Source organism: Musa acuminata, chromosome BXJ3-2, assembly GCF_036884655.1.
Source record: "Musa acuminata AAA Group cultivar baxijiao chromosome BXJ3-2, Cavendish_Baxijiao_AAA, whole genome shotgun sequence".
In the NCBI taxonomy this organism is placed as follows: Eukaryota; Viridiplantae; Streptophyta; class Magnoliopsida; order Zingiberales; family Musaceae; genus Musa; species Musa acuminata.
In genome coordinates, this window is record NC_088350.1 from 4,226,869 (window position 1) to 4,251,582 (window position 24,714).

The window sequence follows — 24,714 nt, forward strand, 5'->3', positions numbered from 1 at the left end:
TGTTTTGAAAATGTGCATGTTTTAATTTGAAAATATAATAATGCACAAATGAGATTGATACTAACCTTTGTCATGATTTAAAAATTGATGTAAAGGGTTTTTCCCTTCTTTTTGACAATGACAAAAGGGGAGATAGCTAGCTTGCACAATTCAAGAAGAAAGCAAAAATTGCACTTCTCAAAAGAAAATAAATTGCTATCTTGAACATCACAAGAAGTGCTATCTTGCAAATCTCAAGACACACAAATGCAATCATGCAAAATTTGTAATTTTGCACATCATTAAAATTTATGATGCTTTGGTGATTATGCATGTTCTAAAATGTTATAAAATTCACTAGCTTGCATGATGTAGAACTTAGCTATATTGAACATCACCAAGGAATGCTATCTTGCCTATCTCAAGAAGCAAAAAGTTAACTTGCACATCTAGCAAAACTTATATTTCAAGAAGCAAGAGTTGCTTTCTTGAACATCTCAAAATTGCTAGCTTGCGGGCCTTAAAATATAGAAATTTTTTGCTAGCTTGTATATGGTAAACTTGCTATCATACTACCATGATGATGAGCATACCTTATCTTCATGATTATATTTGAAAAACTATGGCAAAAATATGTCCGAATGATTAAACGTGTTAAAATTATTTTTCGGACTTTTTTGATTGAATGATCAAATCACTTGATTGCCATAATGATTTTACACAATTACTTGCCATGATTACATGTTGGAAATTATGTGCTTGAATACAAAAATTTCCATGATAATAAGCATGTTTTACCTTCATGATTGTAATTGAATATCTCTAGTAAAACCCTGTCCGAATGTATGAAAGTGTCAAATTTCATTTTCGGATTTTCTTGATCCTAACAATTGGATTTTCTTGATACATTATCCTCTTCCGAACTTAACAAGCATATGTCATATCAAGTTTAATTCACATCATTGATTTTTGACATATGGAATCATCTAGCAAATGCACTTATCATGTGAAAAATATTTTTCGAGAAACATATTTGATGATTCCCTCTTATAAAAGGAAGATATTTTTACATACAAGGATTTGACTCACTTACATATCTTAATCCTTGCAAAAATGAAGTGTGCTTTAATATCTTATCGATTTGAACTTCACATATGGCTTTCCTCCTTCATGTAAAAAGATAACAAATAAAAAGGAAGAAGCAATAAAAGCTATCTCCATGTCATGTTTTCCTCGAGATATTTGCATAATTGGTATCCTATCACTCACTGTTGGAAAATGACATGAACCAACTTATGACATCGCACTTATATTTAAAATTTGCTTATATCGTTCTCCTTGTTGTTGATGACAAAGGGGGAGAAATTTATAAATTGATACTATGAGTGCCATATTTGAAGAATATGAATAGATGTTATGAATGCCATATTATGATGAGATATCAAAAGCAGCATTCATATGAATAGGTGCTATGAATGTCATATCATGTTAAGATATCAAGAACTTGAATTGCAATTTTACATGTTGATATCTTACCATTTGATGATAGCAAACTTGCATGATGATAACAATAGATATTATGTTTTTCATGCAATGAGTTAAACTTATATCACAAACACTTGATTGTGGTACTTCTCCTTTTTGTAGATGACAAAGGGGGAGAAGTATGTTGATGACATGACATGTTATGCATAAGTTTATGATGACATGTTGCTTGGATTTTTGAATCCAAGAGTTTCTATCAATATGGCATATTGATAGGGGGAGTTTGTTTAAACTCCGGGAGTTAAGGTTAACTCCGTCATCAAGTAGTTGTCATCATCAAAAAGGGGGAGATTGTTGAATCTCGTATTTTGATGATGAAACTACTTGATGTATGTTTGTGATTTAATCTGCGTTTTGAGTGACGCAGGATGCTTCGATCAGGATGAGACAATTAAAGCAGGAAAATCATGTTGTGCCGGAGGAACATGTCAGAAGATTGGACGTCGGGCCGGTGGATCTGTCGTCGTATTGACAGAAGGCTTCGGGCCGTGGACTCAGGCATCGGGCCAAGAAGAGCGGGTATTGTGCCAAGGATATCGGAGTTGCGGAGTCAACTGGCCGATTGGGCAATAGGCTGCAGGAAAGGACGATGCGCCGAAGAATCGGACGAAGCGTCGAGGGACCAATGACATGCCGGACAACTTGGTTAATTGCTTAGGATTAATTATCTCGATCGAAGTTTTTGTTTTGAGTGTGCAGGATTAACTACGATGGAAGAAAGACATGCAGCAGGAGTTGCGCCGGAGTCATGACAATGATCACGTTGGGAGTTCGAGAGCTCGACGGAAGTTCGGACAGTCGTCGGAGGTTCTGCGGGAACAAATCCGAGAAGTCCAGAAGCTTGCCAAAGGAGCTCGTCGGAACTTGCCAAGTGGATCGTCGCAAGTCTAGGAGTTTGCCGGAAGTTCGCAGGAGGATCACCGAGGGTTCGTCGGATGATCGACGGAAGTTCGTCGGAAACTTGCCGGAAGAAGCGATTGACGCACCGGAGCAAGCTGTAGAATATGTCTTAGGAAATAATCGTAGTTAGCACATTGATTAAGTTAGAAATGGGAGGTGATCCCATTAGCTTAATCTTGGGGCAATTGGGCCCCTGAAAGAATCAAATTGGGCCGAATGGATTAACCCATTCGGACCCTGATTGCTGTGGGAGGTGCAACCGCCCAAGCCAGGAGGTAGCACCGCCCAGGCTATGTCTCCCAGTGAGACTAGGCGGTGCAACCTCTTCTGTCAAGAGGTAGCACCGCCAGATCTTAAGTTTCGAGCTCTGCCAGGCGGTGCAACCTCCCTAGTCAGGCGGTGCAACCGCCTAAGCTCGGTCTTCGAGCTCTGGCAGAGAGGTGCAACTGCCCTTGACAGAGGTGGCACCGCCCAAAGGCTCAGTCTTCGAGCTCTGCCAGGCGGTGCAACCGCCCCAGTCAGGAGATGCAACCGCCTGATCCCAGAATTCCGGGAATTAACAGATTTGAGCTCCAAATTTGAACTGGTTGGGGCCTATAAATACCCCACCCATTCAGCACTGAAAGTACAGAACACACACTCGAAATCTTGCTGTCTTTCTGTGGTTCTTAGAGCTCAAAACTGCTAGTTCTCCTCTTTCTGTTCTTCAAAGTTTGAGTTATAAAGAGAGGAGAGAAAACTGCTGTAAGGGTTGTCTCCTAAGCCCGTCAAAAGGAGTGAATCTGTAAGAGGGTGGTTGGCCTTCGCCTATTGAAGGAAGGCCTCTAGTTGGCATAATTTTAGAATAAAGGAAGACAGCTCCTTTTATTTTAATGTAACTTTAAATCTAGGTCTATAATTTAAAAAAAAAAACTTATAATATTTGTTTTTATTTATTGAAAAATAATAATGATAAAACAATAGGTGTTCCCACTTAGAATGTTTTTTTAATGGATCTATAGTATTTTGTCATCAATTCAAGACACTATAGCCTACTAAAAAACAGCAACAATAAGTTTGAATCATTTGAAATTCTCATTAACCATAAGTATCAACTTTACTATATGTTTTGAAATATTCTAAAATAATTTATATGATAATTCTAACGGCTATAGATTGAAATTATAAATGTTTTGATATATTTTATGGCAAAGCAATATACAAATTCTATTTTATTTCACTTTGTCTTGAATCTTGGTCCAAATATTTTAGAAACCTTAATATTTGTGATAATTTATCATCAAGAAATAATAAAAAATATCAGATTTTCTATTTACAGTACTTTTGAATAGAATCACAGTATTTTAGTTTAATAATCAAACACTATAACATCTCCTTTTAAAATATACTTTGATCTTTTTCACAGGGAATAAGCTTTAGCTCCTGGGGAAATATAGAAATGACGAGTAGAATCCTAGAAAAACCCAAATATGGAGATTATCCTAAAACAATTGCCCTCAGAAAAACAAAAGGTCCAATAACATACATATTACACGGTCCCCATGAAAAATTATTTAGAGACGAAAGAGGCTAAACCATGTGGCTGCATTTAAACCAATGACTTCATTTTATGGGGTGGCAAACACAAAGATTTTGTGAAGGACCTACAAGATGCATCTGCTACCAAAAAAAAAATAATACTGAACGGACAACAGTAATACCACAAGGATTTCTTTTCCTTTTTTTTTTTTTTTTTTTGCTGATTAGCTGCATTTTGGTTGTTTATGTGACCTTGACATTGCATGTCATGACAACATTTCAATTAATATAAGAAACAAAAATACTCTTTGAATATGCTCTATAATTAATGTGGAGGAAGAATCCAGATTGTCTACATTTGGCATATGATATATATATATATATATATATATATATATATATATAAGCTGGATTTTGCCAGTTGTACAAGCATATGTAGATGATAAATACACTTTCATTTTATTTGTTTCCCTTATATAAATAGCAAAAGTCACCACAATTTTGTCTACGCATGCATACGTACTGTGTTGAAATCTAAATACAAACTTCAGTATTTTTTGTCATTAAAGCTCCATAACAACTGAAAAAAACAAATTATCTATTGATATATTAGGCTGTTAATATATACTGCTGATATTAAGCTATGTTTTCGCCTTCCAATAATTTGGCATCAACGAGAGAATGCTGTGATCATGGTTGTAACACTCCTGATTAGTTCCACATCGAAAGTGGACAAGATTAAGATTAGCTTATAAGGGTCTGATGAGTGTACTATTATCAACTTCAGTTTAAGTATTTTGATCAGTGGTTTAGATCAAATGAAGTTGATAGACCAGTTAGCCCATCAGGCCCGAGTCATTATAATGATTATAATGACAAATACTCTGTTGATTGCAATGACTGTCACAGGAAAAAGCCTGATGATTCTTGAAATTGTTATGTGATCCATTTTATGAAACAAAGGCACATATAGATATAAGATCCATAAGCCGCCAAGTAGATGTACCGTGGCCCTCTATCTAGGTTTTAATTTTCCTTTGGTTATCGAAATAATTCTGAAAGAAGTACGCAGAAGTTAAAGCACGCAATTAATATTACAGATTGCGACTGTATCTCAAGTGTGCTGCATGCGTATGGCGGTAATGAATGCAACGTATGATGGAGGAATTATGAGAAGGAGGTGTTTGAATTGGCGATGCAGAAAATACCGAGAAAGAAGAAGTGAATGATTGAGGTGGAACGTTAAGAAAATAATGATAATTTCAACAGTTGCTATAGCCTATTCCATGCACAATATATGATAAGGCAGTGCTCCATTAAAGTTGTAGCTAATCATTTTTAGCCAGATAGAGTACTAGTACTCAATCTGAAACTCAGGTTGTACAATGAGTTGATTGTAATCTTCTAGTAACCCATTGCAGAAGGCTATGGCTTTGAGTTACTTGGGGTTCATCTTATTTTATTTAATTTGTGTTTGGTCGATTGGATATTTTTGGAATCAAAAGGGTGGAAAAGTCTTTCCAATCATTTCGTATTTTATTGTTTTGCCCCTTAATGAAAAGAATCTTTGTCAAGTCTGTCTACCGTGTGTTTACAATAACATTTACGTGGAACAACGGCATTTGTTAATGTACTCTTCTTCTCATGCTCAATGCACAAGCATGACGGAATAGAGACACCTCTTATATCTGCAAACGACTTTTTCTTATATATATATATATATATATATATATATATATACAGTGAATAAAAAAATTTCCGTGGTAAATTTATTACTTCAGTGAATAAAAAACTAATTCACAAGTTTTTCGTCGATATATTATCAAATTCTGATCAGTAATTTTTTTAAAAATTGCTATGTAACTACGAATTTCACCACACTCACAAATATTTTGAGGAACAACGCATACTATATTAAAGACGAATAGGCATTTAAAACCCTTGAAGAATAAAAAGATTATATGCAGTCAATGGGGTTGAGCGGAGAAAAGAAGAAAACACGAGTGGAAGGGAAAGAGGGTCGAGCCAGCAACGTGGTTGACGGAAGCCCGTGAGATTCGTATACGCGAAGCCTCGCGCCACGACATCCCCCATCGCCGTGATGAATACGTGGCTCCCTTTCCCAACTCGACTTTCTATCTCTCTCTCTCTCTCTCTCTCTCTCTCTCTCTATGTCACACCCACCTGCTACTTTATTACCCTTCTTCCATCCCGCTTGCTGTTGCAGCCAACTTATATTAGAGCCCGTCCCCCGAAAACTACCACTGACCACCCTCGCATTGTAGAGATCAGGCTCAGATCTTCATCCTCCATCTATCTCGCTCTCTCCTTCCAACTTCTGGGAGAAAATGGGGAGAGCTCCATGCTGTGAGAAGGTGGGGCTGAAGAAGGGGAGGTGGACAGCGGAAGAGGATGAGATCCTGGTGAAGTACATTGCTGCTAATGGAGAAGGGTCCTGGAGATCACTGCCCAAGAATGCAGGTCAAACAAGAATATATATACTTCTCTCATGTTCAAATGGATTCGGAACATATGCATAACTATGTCTTCTTGAGCATGGGATGGTTTCTAATCTGTTTGTATTGTTCTTTCTTTCTTTGCTTTGTTTTTTTTTGGTATTTGGTGTTTGGAAGGGCTCTTGAGGTGTGGAAAGAGCTGCAGACTCAGATGGATAAACTACCTCAGATCTGACCTAAAGAGAGGTAACATTACTAGAGACGAGGAGGATATCATCATCAAGCTGCACGCCACTCTTGGAAACAGGTGACCGCTCTAATCCTTTTACCTCCATTTTCATGTTTTTATCGAGAGTGGTTTCTACATGATAGTTTGAGGAAGTTACATATATAAGTCAAACAATGATTTTGGGGATTCTCATGGAGTTCATGGCAAATCCATCTATCAATCGAGGCAGTCCATTACTTTATAATAAACCAAACTGCGTGTTGCTCACATGATGATTTTTTTTGTCCTTTCTGCTGATGAGAGTTGATGATTAATTGGTTCTTTTCTCGCTATTGTACATATTTTAGTCGCTGTGCATGCTTCTGCCTCTCTTCACATGCACGGAGTTTGCCCACATCGACATAGAGGTGGGCTCACCATGACAGGATTCATCCCTTTTTTATGCGAATACCGACGACCCTCCTTAAATACGGGAGGTGACAGTGGACCTAAGTGGAAAACGAGGGTTTCTCTGTACACTTTTTGAAGCTTGTAGAGCCTTGTCGTGTTGTAGAAAAGTTGTATGTTCTCGTCGCCATCACGCCTCTCTCATTCTCTCTCTGCTTACCGCCATGGATGTCAGAATCCTTTTAGCTTAACACCAAAACAAACATATAAAGAAAACAGGAAAAAACTACTAAAGACAACCTGACGTACATGGCTTCTTGTTTATTAATCTCAATCTCTTCTTTTATGTTTTCTTGATTCTTTTAGACTGCAAGTTTTGACTTGCTATTTGCTAACAGGTAAAAGAATAATTAACTTCTTGGAGAGAGAGATAGAGAGAGAATCTGTTTTTAGTTTATTCAGAGGATAGCTGTACACAAGGAAAGTATCATTGACATTTTATTGTAGATTTAAGAGTTCAGAGTTTAAGGAAGTATATATATATATATATATATATATATAGATATATATATGTATATATATATATATGTATATATATGTATTGTATATATATGTATATATATGTATGTATATATGTATATATATGTATTGTATATATATGTATATATATGTATGTATATATGTATATATATATATGTATATATATATATGTATATATATATAGTGATCTTCTCCCTTTTACTGATCGCAAAACCAATCTGGGAGATGGCAACGATGGAGACTCTACTCTTGACAACGAGATCAACAAACTAGTTATTCTAAATCCTTGCACGCATGACTACTGCATGCGCCAAAGTCCAGTTTGAATCCTCGACGGCAGTCACCATATCATAATATGATGTAGAGTTAATTAGATGCGAATATACTTTCTCAATAAGCTCAACCGTCCAGAGCGTTTCAATTGTCGCATCAAATTTCGCGTGACTGCATTAATTTTGACCGATGCCAGTGACGATCAAGGTAGGGAGCGACAACGATGAGTCTCTCATGAAGTCTTTCCTTCTGTCATTGCAGGTGGTCCCTAATAGCCGGCCATCTCCCGGGAAGAACCGATAACGAGATCAAGAACTACTGGAACTCTCACCTCAGCAGAAAAATCCAAAGCTTCCGGCGAACTGGAATGGACAGCGAGGCCGCAGTCTTAGACCTCAGTAAGCTTCGCGGTGGTGGGGGCAGGCAGCAGGGTGCCTGCATTGACCGGTCGGCCATGAAGAAGACCAACACCATGAATAGAGAAATCAGAAGAGATAAGCAAGACATGGCTGACATCCGGCCCCCAGCTTCGGTAGTGCAGAGTGATGAGGGTCATATCATGGTTTCGGATCCTGATCAAAACCAACAAGCTAGCAGCGTCACGTTTGATGGGATCACCATGGATCCTAATGAAGAGATGGTAAGTGAGCTTTGGGACACAGATGCTGATATGGAACACGTGCTGTTTGGTCCAAGTGAGGAAAGCATGATTGGGTGGGGGTACACTCAGGCAGACAGTGGTGTGATGAGCACAAGTAGAGTTGAATTGGCATCCAAGAGTGAGGATGAGATGGGTTCATGGCAAAGGGAGAAGCTCTTGGAGTGGGACTTGGGGGCCAACGAGGAAGCTGGAGAGATGTGGCCATGGATGTGGGACAGTGGAAATGGGGAGTTAGCCCTCCGTGGTGTGGATGACTGTGGATACCAAGAAGGCTCATTAGATGATGGCTGGCTTATTTGAGGTTAGAGCGTCCTTTGGAGACAGTACTTACTGCTCTTCGTGTTAGAAAGGAACAGTTGCGACTTCTAGGAACCATGTAAAGTCATCAGAAAGAGAGTAGTTCTTGTAGAGTGAAGGTGTGCCATCAATGATGCATGTTTTCACAATCTTTTTGGGGTTGTCATTTTGAGATTCCTTACCACGTTTCAAATAAAAAGAGGCTCTTTAGGAGATTATGGAATGACGTAGGAAATGTTTGGCTCTTTTGTGTGACGATAATTAGCTTAGAGACCTTTTTGATCCATTCATTTCTGGCTACTCGACACTTTTCTCTTGCTAAGGAAAGCGATGTGAACGCATATCGAATTACAAGTACTTGGTTTACTATTACTCTTAGAAATTTCGAGTCTTCTGAGCTAAACCCAATGTAGCCGTAATTTAACCTCGCATAGGAGCTCTACGAATTCTTCCAAAATTATACTCAAATATGAATTTGTTTTTGAAGAAATTATTGAAAAAATAATTAAGATAGGGATAAATAAAGTATTACGTGGATTAGATATACAAATGGGGCATTGAAACCCTTTATGTACAGCATAAGTTTCAAGTCAATAGATTCTCTTTGTTCAAAAATAATTTATTTAGGAGATCTCATTCTTCTATTGAAATCTATCAAATGGGGCTCTTGTTTTTTAATCTATTTACACATAGCATCTTTTATTTTCTAAATTATGATATTACCCGTAATCTTTATTGCATCGGCTACTGCTATCCTACTATAGCTTGTTAGGATCAAAATTGACACTAAGAGAAGAGAGAGAGAGAGGGGTTGAATTAGTATTTACGTAAAAATTACATCGATTTGAAAACTCGTTCAACGTAGAAAAACCATTTCGATAAACTCCATATCGAAAAGTGTTTAAGCTTGACTTAAAGTAAGTGTAAAGCGAAGTGAGCAGCTAAGTAAGTAGTAAAAGAAAAGAGCACACTAGATTTATAGTGGTTCGGTCATCGTGACCTACATCTATTCTCGATTTCTCTTTACTCGAGGCTACTAGCTTCCACTACCAATCTTCTTTCCAACGGGCGAAGATCAATTACTCTTATAACTCTTTCTCCTTTTTATAGGCTTAGGAGAGTACCTTTACACTCATCTTTTGTAAGTGTTCCTTCACATATTTTCTTTAGAACTATCACTAAGCTCTAGAAGGAGAGACTATACACTTTAAGAGATTACAACCTTGGAATCCTAGAGTTTTTGTTCTACTTTCGTGTTTATTTCATGCAAAAATTTATGGGATATTTATAAACCCCAAATGGCTTAAAAAATCGAAGCCAAAATTCAAATCCCTAGGTTTTTGAGGTACTAGCGATACCACCGCCAATACTAGGCGGTATCACCGCCTATCAATCTGACACTGAGCGGTACCACTACTTGACACACTAACATTGGGTGGTACCACAGCCCAGTCTGATAGTACCACCGCTTGACATAGTTTTGAAGACTATGTTTGCGTAGAATCACCCCCAATCTAGCGGTACCACCACATGACATAGTTTGGGAAACTATGTTTGGGCGGTACCACCACCTAGTCTGAGCGGTACCACTACTAGATCCTACTATAGGTCGTTGAATGAGCCAAACAACAAGCCCAATTCAGTCCTGATTCAGGCCTAATTAGCCTTTAATTGAGTTGGTATTGTTTCATCCCCAAACCAAGATAATTAGTTCTAAACTAACTCGATTTATACATACGATTACAAGCATGAATCCTATATTGTCTGGCATGTCACTGGTCATCCGATATTTTGTTTGATCCTTCAACGCGTCGTCCTCTCCTTCGGCGTATTACCCAATTGGCATGTTGACTCCCGTAACTTTCGATCTTCTTAGCACAGTATTCAATCCTTCGGTCTGATGCCTGAACTCATGGCATGAAATTCTTCTATCGGTATGTTGAATAATCCTCTAGCTCGATGTCTAATCTCCTAACATATTTCACTCCGGTCTAACGTTCGATTCCTCCTACTTTAGTCGATTTGTCTTTTCTAATATAAGTTAATCCTATATCACTTAAAACATAGATTAGATTGTAAACTCATTAATTAATTTCATTATCAAAATCCAAGATTCAACAATCTCTCCCTTTTTAATGATGATAACCATTTGATGACAGAATTTAAACAAAACTCCCCCTATCAATATGCTATGTTGAAATAATGTTGAATTTCAAAAAATAACAACCGTTAAGTTTCACATCATTGCATACATCATAAAATCATGAGTATTGCATATATAATTACATATTATCAACATAACTTTGTTAGGATCAAGAGCACTAAGAGAGGGGGGGGGTGGGTGAATTAGTGCAGCGAAAAACCTTCTACGATTAAAAAAAAAACTACGTTCGTTCAATAAAAGTGATTTCAGTAAGAAAGCCGATTCGTAAATCACTTTAACTTTTGATTAAGCGAGATGCAGCAAAGATATAAATGCAATTTGCAGTTATGGTTCAAATCAGATAGTAGGCACAAACTGAAATATGATATTCGTACGAAAAAACTGATTTACGTCTAAATGCTGATTCGTAAATCACTTGATTAAGCGAGATGTAGTTAAAGCAAGGATATAAAGGCAGTTTGCAGTTATGATAGAAATCAAAACGTAAACGCAAACTGAAATATGATGATTGTATGATAAAACTGATTTACGTCTAAACGCCGATTCGGAAAGTGCAAAGCTTGAAACCCAATCATATATGCGCAGAAAGCAATAAGCTTTTGTGGAGGTTTGCAGTAAAGATAATATGCTCAAAGTAAATGCAAACTGAGATTTAGAGTGGTTCGGTCAATCTTGACCTACATCCACTTTTGGCTTCCTCCACCAACGAGGTCACCGATGTCCACTAGAGGCCTTCCTTCAATAGGCGAAGGCCAACCACCCTTTTATAGTTTCACTCCTTTTGACAGGCTTAGGAGACAACCATTACAAAATTTTCTCTCCTCTCTTTAAAGATCAGAACTTAGAAGAAAAGAGGGAGAAGAACTTTTGGCTTTTACAACAATTTTGAGCTCTAAAAATCACAGAATAAGATCAGGATTTTGGTGTGTTTGAGTGCCCTTTCAGTGCTGAAAGGGTGGGGTATTTATAGGCCCCAACCCAGTTTGAATTCCGAGCTCAAAACTGTCAATTCCCGGAATTCCGAGATCTGACGGTTGCACCACCTGACTGAGGCGGTTGCACCGCCTGGCAGAGCTCGAAGAGTGAGCCTCTAGGCGGTGCCACCTCCTGTCAAGGGTGGTTGCACCTCCTGCCAAAGCTCGAAGATCGAGCTCAGGCGGTGCCACTGCCTGACTGAGGCGGTTGCACCTCCTGCCAGAGCTCGAAGATTGAGCTCAGGCGGTGCCACCGCCTGACTGAGGCGGTTGTGTTAGGATCGGAGTGGCACTAAGAGGGGGGGGGGGGGGGGGGGGGGTGAATTAGTGCAGCGGATTAAAACTTCGATTTTAACAAGATCTTTCGTACGTTAAGAACGAAACTTGAGAAATTTAACTTGAAGGCGTATTCTTAATGTTGCGCAGCAAGAGTAATAAGGAACTAAAGCAGTAAGAAGATTTGCAGTAATGTAAATGACAATAATAAAAAGCAAACTAGAGATTATGCCGATTTTTAGAGTGGTTCGGTCAAATGACCTACTCCACTTGCGAGGCCCCTCTTCGATGAGGCTCCCACCTTCCACTAGCAAGTCTTTTGAAATGGAAGGGTAAACACCCCTCTTACAACCTTTTACAAGCAGCTCAACCTCTTACAAATTTTCAATAAGAAAGACGGAGGAGAACTCTCTAGCAAATTGAAAACAAGACTTGCTAAGACTTTCTAAGACTTTTCTCTCAATCAAAATGCTTCTCAAAAGTTGTAACCTCAGCTGAGATTTGAGGGGTATTTATAGGCCTCAAGAGGATTCAAATTTTGGGCTCCAAAATTTGAATTCTCTTAGGGTTCCCGGTGCTGGAGGTTCCACCGCCCAGCCAGGCGGTGCCACCGCCCAGCGCTCGGGTGCTGGACTGTGCAACCGCCCAGCCAAGGAGGTGTCACTGCCCAGCACTCGGGTGCTGGGCGGTTTCACCGCCAAGCCAGGCGGTGCCACCGCCTGGCTCTTCAATTCATTTGTTTGGCTTAATTTTAGCCCAAACCAAATCTGACTTTGGGCCCAGTTGGCCCCTAACCAGGATATAGGATTATCTCTTAATCCTAATCCTAATTACAGGTGAACTACATAACACAAAAAAAACATCCTAAGCAAGTTTTTTAACCGCGAACGTCAAGTCTTGTTCCGGCGAGCTTTCCGACGAACTTCTTCCGACGGACTCCCTGCAAGCTCCCAATCTTTGTGATGACTTTAACGAGTAGCCGAGCCTTCTCGGTGATCTCCGCGAGCCTCCGATGATTTCTTCGGCGAACTTCCGATACGTTCCCGATTTCTTCTCGGATGGTTCCGGCAGCATCTCCGATGATTCTTCGGTCTCTTAAACGTCCATCGAGCTCGACTCCGGTATCCTTACTTTATGTTTTCTGGTTATCGTAGTTAATCCTGCACACTTAACTCAATAATATGGATTAGATCAATTAACCCACCAATTGATTATATCATCAAAATCCGAGATTCAACAATCTCCCCCTTTTTGATGATGACAATTAATTGATGACGGAGTTAAACATAACTCCCCCTATCTATATGCCATATTATGAGAAGATAAAAAACACTTGAATTCCATCCCATTGGATTCAAGCATAACCCGATAAGTTCTAATCGTAGAACTTTATCGTTATCCTCATTAAACAATAGTAAGTACGAAACTTCGATGAAAATCATAAGTTAAATGATACGGGACGAATTTTGTTACGAAAGAAGATAAAGATTTTCAATATAAATTTCATGATGTCAATCTTGTGATATTTTCAAGGATTTGCAAGTCATATAAGACATTCATATCACACAGAAGATAAAGATTTTCAATATAAATTTCATGATATCAATCTTGTGATATTTTCAAGGATTTGCAAGTCATATAAGACATTCATATCACACAAGTTTTTGTAATTCATATTAGTCATGCTATCGTTCTAGTGTAAGTCATCACTTCTCCCCCTTTGTCATCAACAAAAAGAGACAAGCCAGCTAATTGATGATCATAGAAAAAGGTTTAGCATTTATCAAAGTTCATCATTCAAATTTACCAGAAATAGTTTATCCAAAAGACATCATTATCGATGCAGATTAAGACAGTAGTTATCTAAAGGAAAGATCAGTTATCGTACAATCGATGACAAACATGAACTTATTTTTAAAAGCAAATAGAACAGAATAAAAAGATACATCAATTTAATCCTTAGGAGGTAATCCATAGTGCTGATACATGATATCTATTTTTTCATTCATCTGTCGTAGTGTCTTCAAAATTTCAGCTTGTTGATTCTGAATTTGTTCTTGCTATGATTTGATCTGAGATAGCTCCGCCATAATGATATCTTCAGAGGAGGAAACAGGAGCTGAAGGTGCTGCTCCAAAGGGACTAGGAGGAGGAGATTCATTTCCCATAAGAATTGGTGTTTCGGGTTGTTCTATTGGTGTAGGAATTGGATCCGTCCTTCTAGGCTGCCTAACCCATATGCCATTGCTAAAAGTGCACTTAAGTTTTTTCAGCAGGTTTTTATTTATTATGTTATATCGATCATTTTGAATAGATTCTTCATCGGGTGGAATGCAAATGTCATAGGCATGAAGAATTCTAGTGATTAACCTCCCATATGGCAATATAGTATCTTTAGTCATAATTTCCTGCATGTGTTGGCGAATCAAGTACCCGAAACAATTATGCTGACCGGTCATAATCCAATACATGGTTCCTATCTCTATTTGACTTACTTCGTCAAGATGAAATTGTTTGGGAAATATGATGCTTGTAATAATGTGATGAAGAATTTTAGAGTTGAAAGGCATTAAGTGTTCACAGCTCTTGGGTAGGAAGTCAAGGTTTGGATTTGTAAAAATTGTTTTCACGGCTTCGGAATAGGTTGCTCCTATTTTTTTGACGTCCCATTTACCTTTAAAATAGCATCCCCTATCTTTTTCAGTTATGCCAATTAGCTCACAAATGGTGCTATCAAATATTCTAATGGGTGTTCCTAGAATGTAAGTGCTTAGGCTATCATTGTCTTCATATAGGTTGGCATAGAACAATCTCACTAACCGTGGATAGATTGGTTCATCTATTTGTAGTAGAGGTAGAGCTTCTAGGTGTGCAAACCACCTAATGGGTTCTAAGTCCTCTAGTTCATCCAAATCAACGTATTTTCCCTTATGGACACATCGTGTTTCAAATTTTGGAAAGCTAAGGGCTACCTCTTTTGATCTAAAAAGGTCATGGTTATATGAATCTCCTTCAATCCTTATTCCTTTTGATCTCTTAGGAGCCATTTTCTAGACAACATGATGATGAAATTGTGAAAAATAAGCAAGAGAAAGCGAAAAGAAAAGAGGGATTTCAAGTGTTACCTCGTGGAGATTATGTTGAGAGATGGAAAGCTTGGACCACCAAGAATCCTTCTCCAATGTTTCTAAGAGTTAGAATGAGGGTTAGAGGGAATGGGAGAGGGTTTTGAGAGGTCTTTCTTCGGGTTGGGGGCGGTGTCACCGCCGGCCCTAACCCCTCGGGTTAAAAGGGTGACTCGGTCGGTGTCACCGCCAAACTGGTCGGTGTCACCGCCTGGCGCCCGAGCGCCAGTCGGTGCAACCGCCGGATTTGGCGGTGCCACCGCTGGCATCACGCGGAGGAAAGAAAAAAATTTTCTTCCTTCCTTTTGTTTAGCTTCTTCCCTCAAGATCATAATTTATACTTTAATGGATCATTTTGAATTGAAGAAGAAGGAAGAATTCAAATTCATAAACGAAGGGAAAAGAACGAGTCCTTTTTGTGAAGTTCATTTTAGGGACAATTTAGCATGCCTAATTCCCTTCGGATGAATTCAAATTGGTCTTCATTCAAAGCTTTTGTAAATATATCTGCTAATTGATGCTTTGTGTCAATGAATTCTAGAACAACATCATTGTTAAGAACATGATTGCGTATGAAATGATGCCTAACGTCGATGTGCTTAGTTCTAGAGTGCTGAATTGGATTTTTAGTAAGGCATATGGCACTAGTATTATCGCATTTTATGGGAATATTTTCAAGGTGAATTCCATAGTCTTCTAATGTATTTTTCATCCAAATTACTTGTGCACAACATGCACTTGCAGCAATGTATTCGACTTCCGCCGTAGATAGTGCAACTGAATTTTGTTTCTTGGAAGTCCAAGAAACAAGTGCATGTCCTAAAAATTGGCATGTTCCGGATGTACTTTTTCTATCTATCCTGCATCCGCCAAAATCGACATCTGCATAAGCTATTAGATCGAATTTTTCAGATTTTGGATACCACAATCCTAAATTTGGAGTTCCTTTAAGATACCTAAATATTCTTTTAACACTCTTAAGATGAGATAATTTAGGATTAGATTGAAACCTAGCGCAAAGTCCTACACTAAACATAATATCCGGTCTAGTCGCAGTGAGGTAGAGTAGACTACCTATCATTCCCCTATATGTTTTTTGATCGAAACTTTCACCATTTTCATCAATATCTAACTTAGTCGCAGTACTCATAGGGGTGTTTATTGCTTTTGAATTATCCATGTTAAATCATTTTAACAATTCTAATGTATATTTAGATTGGTTAAGAAATGTACCATCACTAAGTTGTTTGATTTGTAATCCCAAAAAGAAAGTTAATTCACCCATTAAACTCATTTCAAATTCAAGACTCATACATTTGGCAAATGATTCACATAGTGATTCATCCGAAGAGCCAAACACAATATCGTCAACATAAATTTGCACAATAAGAAAATTATTTTCAAAATGTTTAATAAACAATGTAGTATCAACCTTGCCTTTGGTAAAATTATTTAAAATAAGAAAGGAACTAAGCCTTTCATACCAAGCTCTAGGAGCTTGTTTCAAGCCATAGAGAGCTTTAGTCAATTTGAATACATGATTAGGAAGAAGAGAATTTTCAAATCCGGGAGGTTGTTCGACAAATACTTCTTCGGAAATAAAACCATTCAAGAAAGCACTTTTAACATCCATTTGAAATAGTTTAAAATTATTACTACTAGCATAGGCAAGGAGCATCCTTATGGCTTCTAATCGAGCCACGGGAGCGAAGGTTTCTTCGTAATCGATACCTTCTTCTTGGTTAAAACCTTTGGCCACTAATCTAGCCTTGTTTCTAACCACGATACCATTTTCGTCTTGTTTGTTTCTAAAGACCCACTTAGTACCTATGACTAAGTGGTCACTTGGTCTAGGAACAAGTTTCCATACCTCATTCCTCTCAAATTGGTTCAATTCTTCTTGTATTGCAATGATCCAAAAATCATCTTTTAAGGCTTCGTCAATGCATTTAGGTTCAAATTGAGAAAGGAAAGCGGCGTTAGCACAGAAATTTTTGAAAGAAGAACAAGTTTGAACCCCTTTTGATGTATCTCCTATAATTTGCTCTTTTGGATGAGCATCTACATACTTCCATTCTTTTGGTAAAGAAATTTCGGAAGAAGATGCATTCAAATGGCTATTTTGAGGAGAGGGTTCATTTAAATTCAAATTATCAAAACCAAGATCATCATCAAAATCATTTTTCTTTAAATCAGAAATTTCATTAAAAACTACATGAATAGACTCTTCAATTACTAAAGTTCTTTTATTAAAAACCCGAAAAACTTTAGAAACGGAAGAGTAACCAAGAAAGATGCCTTCATCGGATTTAGCATCAAATTTTCCTAAAGCATCCCTTTCATTTAAAATAAAGCATTTACAACCAAAAACTTTAAAATAGGAGATGTTTGGTTTTTTGTTATTCCATAATTCATAGGGAGTTTTGGATAAGGATGGTTTTATTAGGACTCTATTCATGATGTAGCAAGCCGTATTTATGGCTTCGGCCCAAAAGTACTTAGGTAAACTATGTTCATTTAACATAGTTCTTGCCATTTCTTGTAGATTTCTATTTTTTCTTTCAACTACTCCATTTTGTTGAGGATTTCTTGGAGTTGAGAAGTTGTGATTGTACCCATTACTTTCGCAAAAATTTTGAAAGTCACGGTTTTGGAATTCACTACCGTGATCACTCCGAATTGATGAAATCATGAAGCCTTTTTCGTTTTGAGTGAGTTTACAAAATTTAGAGAAACACTTGAAGCAATCACTTTTGTGAGCTAAGAAATAGGTCCAAGTGTATCTAGAGTAGTCATCCACAATCACAAAAGCATATTTGCTTCCACCTAGACTTGTTGTATCAATTGGTCTAAATAAGTCCAAATGGATCAATTGTAATGGTCTAGTAGTGCTGATTTGATTTTTTGGTTTGAAGCTTGTTTTTATTTGTTTGCTTAGTTGACATGCATCGCATACTTTGTCTTTAATAAACTTTATATTTGGAATTCCTCGTACTAATTCTTGAGATGAGATCTTAGATATTGTTTTCATGCTTGCATGGCCTAATCTCCTATGCCAAAGCCAAGCATCATCATTTACGACGGAGAAGCACATTTCATTACTTAGTTCAACAAGATTGATGGTATAGACATTATTTTGTTTTAAAGCAATCATAGTCATGTTATGATTTGGTTTTTCAATAATGCACATATTTGATTCAAATCTAATGATGTAACCTTTATCGCATAGTTGACTAATACTCAAGAGATTATGTTTCAATCCATCAACTAGTAAGACATCATCAATGGAAAAATTAAATTTGTTACCAATAGTTCCCTTGCCAATGATTTTGCCCTTGTTGTTATCTCCGAAGGTAACGTACCCTTCTTCTTTGCTAGTGAGCATAGAGAAATGATATGGATCTCCAGTCATATATCTTGAGCATCCACTATCGAGATACCATCTCTTGCTCCTGGCTTGTGGGTTTGTCTACAAAAGAGGATGATTTTTAGGTACCCATTTGATTTTGGGTGCCTCAAAAATTGACCCACTAACTTTGTTATTTATGATTGAATTCTTTATAGTTCCTTTAGGAACCCATATTAATTTTTGTGAACTAATTTTCCTAAATGGGCATTTGTAGGCAATATATCCGGATTTGCAACAAAAGTTGCATTTCATATAAGAGGAAACATGTAATGTAGGTCCTTTTATGAAAGTGGTAGGATTTTGATGTAATCCTTTTACAAATCCAATTCCATTTCTATTTGCGATGTGACCCTTGTGTGCAACGATCATATCTAATCCTTTGCTACCAACCTTAAACTTGTTTACGGTTTCCTTAAGAAGCAAATTTTCATTTTTTATTACTTCTAAGTGCTCACACTTAGAGCATGGAGGAGTTTGAAGACTATCAAACTTATCTTGTAGCAAAGCATGCTCTTTCTTTAAGATACTTAACTTCTTGCTAACAGTTCTACATTCATCAAATAATTCATGAAAAGCGATAGATAGTTTTTCAAAAGATAAATCTTCATTAAATAAATCACATACCTCTTCTCCTAACGCCATTAGCGCGTAATGAGCAACTTGCTCGGTGTTGGACTCCTCTTCTTCGGATGCGCTTGAATCATCCCACGTTGTTTTGAATGCCTTCTTTTTTGATGTTCACTTTTTGGCTTGAGGACAATCGTTCTTATAGTGTCCCGGTTTTTTGCATTCATAGCAAATCACTTGGTCCTTCTTTTGTTCAAATTTATTTTTTGTATTATTTTTAAATCTGTTCTTTCTTAAATATTTTTTAAATTTTTGAGTCAAAAGTGCAATGTCATTGTCACTGTCCTCATCACTTGATGTTCCTTTCAAGTGGTCTTCTTGTGATTTGAGTGCCATATCCTTCCTGTTCTTTGGAAGGGGGTTCTCGAGCTCGTCATGAGCTTGACATGTCATTTCGTAGGTCATTAGAGACCCAATGAGTTCTTCAAGAGGGAATGCTTTAAGGTCTTTAGCCTCTTGAATGGCCGTAACTTTTGGATCCCAACTTTTAGGGAGGGATCTTAAGATTTTAGTTACTAGTTCAAAGTTAGTAAAATCTTTACCAAGAGCTTTGAGTCCATTGATGACATCCGTAAACCGGGTGTACATGTCTCCGATGGACTCACTTGGTTTCATTCGGAAAAGTTCGTAAGAGTGCACAAGGATGTTGATTTTGGACTCTTTCACTCGGCTAGTGCCTTCATGAGTGACCTCAAGAGTTCTCCAAATATCAAAAGCCGAATCACACATTGAAACACGATTAAATTCGTTTTTGTCTAGTGCACAAAACAAGGCATTCATAGCCTTTGCATTTAAAGCAAAAACCTTCTTCTCCGATTCATCCCATTCGCTCATCGGAAGAGAAGATTTTTGAAATCCATTCTCGACAATAGACCAAAGCTCAAAGTCCATAGAAATGAGGAAGATTCTCATGCGAGTCTTCCAATATGTGTAATCCGACCCATTAAACAAAGGTGGTCGTGCAATAGAATGGCCCTCTTGCATGCCGGAGTAAGCCATCTCTCTTGGGTATTAAACTAAATATGAGAGATAACCTTGCTCTGATACCACTTGTTAGGATCGGAGCGGCACTAAGAGGGGGGGGGGGGGTGAATTAGTGCAGCGGATTAAAACTTTGATTTTAACAAGATCTGTCGTACGTTAAGAACGAAACTTGAGAAATTTAACTTGAAGGCGTATTCTTAAAGTTGCGCAGCAAGAGTAATAAGGAACTAAAGCAGTAAGATGATTTGCAGTAATGTAAATGACAATAATAACAAGCAAACCAGAGATTACGCCGATTTTTAGAGTGGTTCGGTCAAATGACCTACTCCACTTGCGAGGCCCCTCTTCGATGAGGCTCCCACCTTCCACTAGCAAGTCTCTTGAAATGGAAGGGTAAACACCCCTCTTACAACCTTTTACAAGCAGCTCAACCTCTTACAAATTTTCAATAAGAAAGAAGGAGGAGAACTCTCTAGCAAATTGAAAACAAGACTTGCTAAGACTTTCTAAGACTTTTCTCTCAATCAAAATGCTTCTCAAAAGTTGTAACCTCAGCTGAGATTTGAGGGGTATTTATAGGCCTCAAGAGGATTCAAATTTTGGGCTCCAAAATTTGAATTCTCTTAGGGTTCCCGGTGTTGGAGGTTCCACCGCCCAACGCTCGGGTGCTGGACGATGCAACCGCCCAGCCAAGGAGGTGTCACCGCCCAGCACTCGGGTGCTGGGCGGTTTCACCACCCAGCCAGGCGGTGCCACCGCCTGGCTCTTCAATTCATTTGTTTGGCTTAATTTTAGCCCAAACCAAATCTGACTTTGGGCCCCGTTGGCCCCTAACCAGGATATAGGATTATCTCTTAATCCTAATCCTAATTACAGGTGAACTACATAACACAAAAAAAACATCCTAAGCAAGTTTTTTAACCGCGAACGTCGAGTCTTGTTCCGGCGAGCTTTCCGACGAACTTCTTCCGACGGACTCCCTACAAGCTCCCAATCTTTGTGATGACTTTAACGAGTAGCCGAGCCTTCTTGGTGATCTCCGCGAGCCTCCGACGATTTCTTCGGCGAACTTCCGATACGTTCCCGATTTCTTCTCGGATGGTTTCGGCAGCATCTCCGATGATTCTTCGGTCTCTTAAACGTCCATCGAGCTCGACTCCGGTATCCTTGCTTTATGTTTTCTGGTTATCGTAGTTAATCCTGCACACTTAACTCAATAATATGGATTAGATCAATTAACCCACCAATTGATTATATCATCAAAATCCGAGATTCAACAGGTTGCACCTCCTGCTAGAGCTCGAAGACCGAGCTCAGGTGGTGCCACCTCCTGTCAAGGGTGGTTGCACCGCCCAGTCTCGCTCGGAGACTACCTCCTGGGCGGTGCTACCTCCTACTCTGGCGGTGCTACCTCCTGGCACTATTTCAGGTCCGAATGGGTTGATCCATTCGGCCCAATTTAGGTTTTTCAAGGGCCCAATTGCCCCAAGATTGAGTTAATAGGATCACCTCCCATTTCCAACTTAATCATTGTGCTAACTATGATATTTCCTAAGACATTTACTGCAACTTGCTCCGGTGCGTCAATCGCTTCTTCTGGCGAGCTTCCGGTGAACTTCCGTTGATCATCCGATGAACCCTCGGTGATGCTCCTGCGGACTTCCGGCAAACTCCTGGACTTGCGACGATCCACTTGGCGAGTTCCGACGAGCTTCTTTGGCAAGCTCATGGACTTCTCGGATTTGTTCCCGTAGAACCTCCGACGACTGTCCGAACTTCCGTCGAACTCTCGAACTCCCAACGTGATCATTGTCTTGACTCCGTCGCAACTCCTACTACATATCTTACTTTCATCATAGTTAATCCTGCACACTTATCTCAATATATAGATTAGATAACCAATGATAATTGACTTCATCATCAAAATCCGAGATTTAACAATCTCCCCCTTTTTGATGATGACAATCAATTGATAATGGAGTTAACCTTAACTCCCCCTGTCTATATGCCATACTTGAGATAAGTCATTCTTGAATTCAAAACCTTTGAATTCAAGAGACATATTTATAAGTTAAAATCATTTAAACTTATCAATACTCCCATCATGATTCCCATCATGATGTATCTCTCTGAAGATGATGTCAAGGCTTGACATTCATTTTCAAATTTTACATTACAAGTTTGAATGATAGTAATAGTAGCAATTCATCATATTGTAAGATATCAACATGTAAAATTACGAAGTAAGATTTTTTGTTTGATATCTTGACATGATACAAAAAAGGCATAATGCAAATTATAGCAATCATAGCATAGCAATTCATATATCAATTGGTGATGCAAGCATGACATTAATACTCATATATTTCTCCCCCTTTGTCATCAACAAAAAGCATGGTAATTGTGATACCAGGAGAACAATATAAGCGAATTTTGAGCATAAGTGTGATGCCTTTACTAGGTTCATGTCATTTTCAATAGTGAGTCAATTATGCAACCATGACATGGAGATATCAATTCTGTTTTTACCCTGCATCTCCACCATCTATTTGTGAGTTTACTTTAAATGAAGTTAAAATTGATGAGAGATTAAATCTTGCTTCATTTTCACAAGGATCAAGATATGTATTAGGAACGAATCCTTGTTAGTAAAAACACTATCATTCATATAATCAGGAATCATTTTATTAAATCCATTTCTTTAAAGAATATTCTTCACATAGGTGTATGAGAGATGTATTTCATATGTCAACAATGATGAGAATTAAACTCGTTATGACATATGCTTTATTAAGTTCGGAAGAGGATAATGTATCGAGAAACTCCGATTTTTAAGAGAATCCGAAAACGAAATTAAGACTTTCATGCATTCGGACGAGACTGTGCTATTGATTTTCAAATATGATCATGAAGACAAAACATGCTTATCATCATGAAAATTTTTATATTCATACACATAATTTCTAACATGTAATTGTATAAAATCATCATAGCAATTAAGTGAAATTGATCAATCAATCAATGAAGTCCGAAAAATAATTTCAACAAGTTTATGTATTCAGACACATCAACATTCCTAATTCTCTTCTTATGAAATCAAATTGTTCTTCACTTAAAGGTTTTGTAAAAATATCAGCTAGTTGATATTTAGTGTCAATGAACTCTATGATTACATCATGATTAGTAACATGATCTTGTATAAAGTGATATCTAATATCAATATGTTTTGTTCTTGAGTATTGTATATGATTCTTTGTTAAACATATTGTACTTGTGTTATCACATTTAATGGGAATATTTTTAAGATGAACTTTATAATCTTCTAAGGTGTTTTTCATCCATACAACTTGTGCACAACATGCACTTGCTGCAATATATTCAGCTTCGGTTGTTGATAGTGCAACCGAATTTTGTTTCTTAGATGACCAGGAAACAAGGGCATGTCCTAAAAATTGACATGTTCCTGATGTGCTTTTTCTATCTAGTCCACAGCCAGCAAAGTCTGCATCAGCATAAGCAATTAACTTAAGATTCTCTGATTTTGGGTACCATAATCCTAGATTTGTGGTACCATTAAGATATCTAAGTATTCCTTTAACTGCTTTGAGATGAGATATCTTAGAGTTTGATTGAAATCTAGCACAAAGTCCTACACTGAATATGATATCTGGTCTAGTTGCAGTGAGGTAAAGTAAACTTCCTATCATGCCCCTATAAGTTTTTTGATCGAAGCTTTCTCCACTTTCATCAATTTCTAACTTAGTGGAGGTGCTCATAGGAGTGTTAATAGCTTTTGAGCTATTCATATTAAACTTTTTTAGCAAATTCATAATATATTTAGTTTGACTAATAAAGATGCTATTGCTTAGTTGTTTGATTTGTAAGCCTAAGAAGAATGTTAATTCTCCCATTAAACTCATTTCGAATTCAAGACTCATAGTTTTAGCAAAAGATTCACAAAGAGATTCATTCGTAGAACCAAAGATAATATCATCAACATAAATCTGAACAATGAGAAAATTATTTTCAAAATTCTTGATGAACAATGTAGTATCAACCTTGCCTTTTGTGAAATTATTTTCAATAAGAAAAGAACTAAGTCTCTCATACCAAGCCCTCGGAGCTTGTTTTAAACCATAGAGAGCTTTAGTTAATCTAAACACATGATTAGGGAGGCTATTATTTTCAAATCCAGGAGGTTGTTCAACATAGACTTCTTCGGAAATAAAGCCATTAAGAAAAGTGCTTTTAACATCCATTTGAAACAACTTAAAATTATTACTACTAGCGTAGGCAAGGAGCATCCTTATGGCTTCTAATCGAGCCACAAAAGCGAAGGTTTCTTCGTAATCGATACATTCTTCTTGGTT

The 24,714-nt window shown here is 37.8% G+C and overlaps 1 protein-coding gene across 1 annotated transcript; it reads left to right on the plus strand.

Annotated features, from left to right (window-relative positions):
- Positions 1–6,166: 6,166 nt before the first annotated feature.
- Positions 6,167–9,011, plus strand: LOC103973846 (myb-related protein P-like). The gene is made up of 3 exons (XM_009388510.3): positions 6,167–6,423; positions 6,576–6,705; positions 8,089–9,011. Exons 1-3 carry the CDS (start codon positions 6,291–6,293, stop codon positions 8,786–8,788), a joined length of 963 nt encoding a protein of 320 aa, XP_009386785.2. The 5' UTR covers positions 6,167–6,290; the 3' UTR covers positions 8,789–9,011.
- Positions 9,012–24,714: the final 15,703 nt, after the last annotated feature.

What these genes read in the sequence shown, in the direction of transcription:
- LOC103973846 (XM_009388510.3), top strand. Translation starts at nt 6,291, where the DNA reads ATGGGGAGAGCTCCATGCTGTGAGAAGGTGGGGCTGAAGAAGGGGAGG. An exon ending in ATCACTGCCCAAGAATGCAG is followed by an intron (nt 6,424 to 6,575) that starts GTCAAACAAGAA and finishes GGTGTTTGGAAG; the next exon opens with GGCTCTTGAGGTGTGGAAAG. An exon ending in CACGCCACTCTTGGAAACAG is followed by an intron (nt 6,706 to 8,088) that starts GTGACCGCTCTA and finishes CTGTCATTGCAG; the next exon opens with GTGGTCCCTAATAGCCGGCC.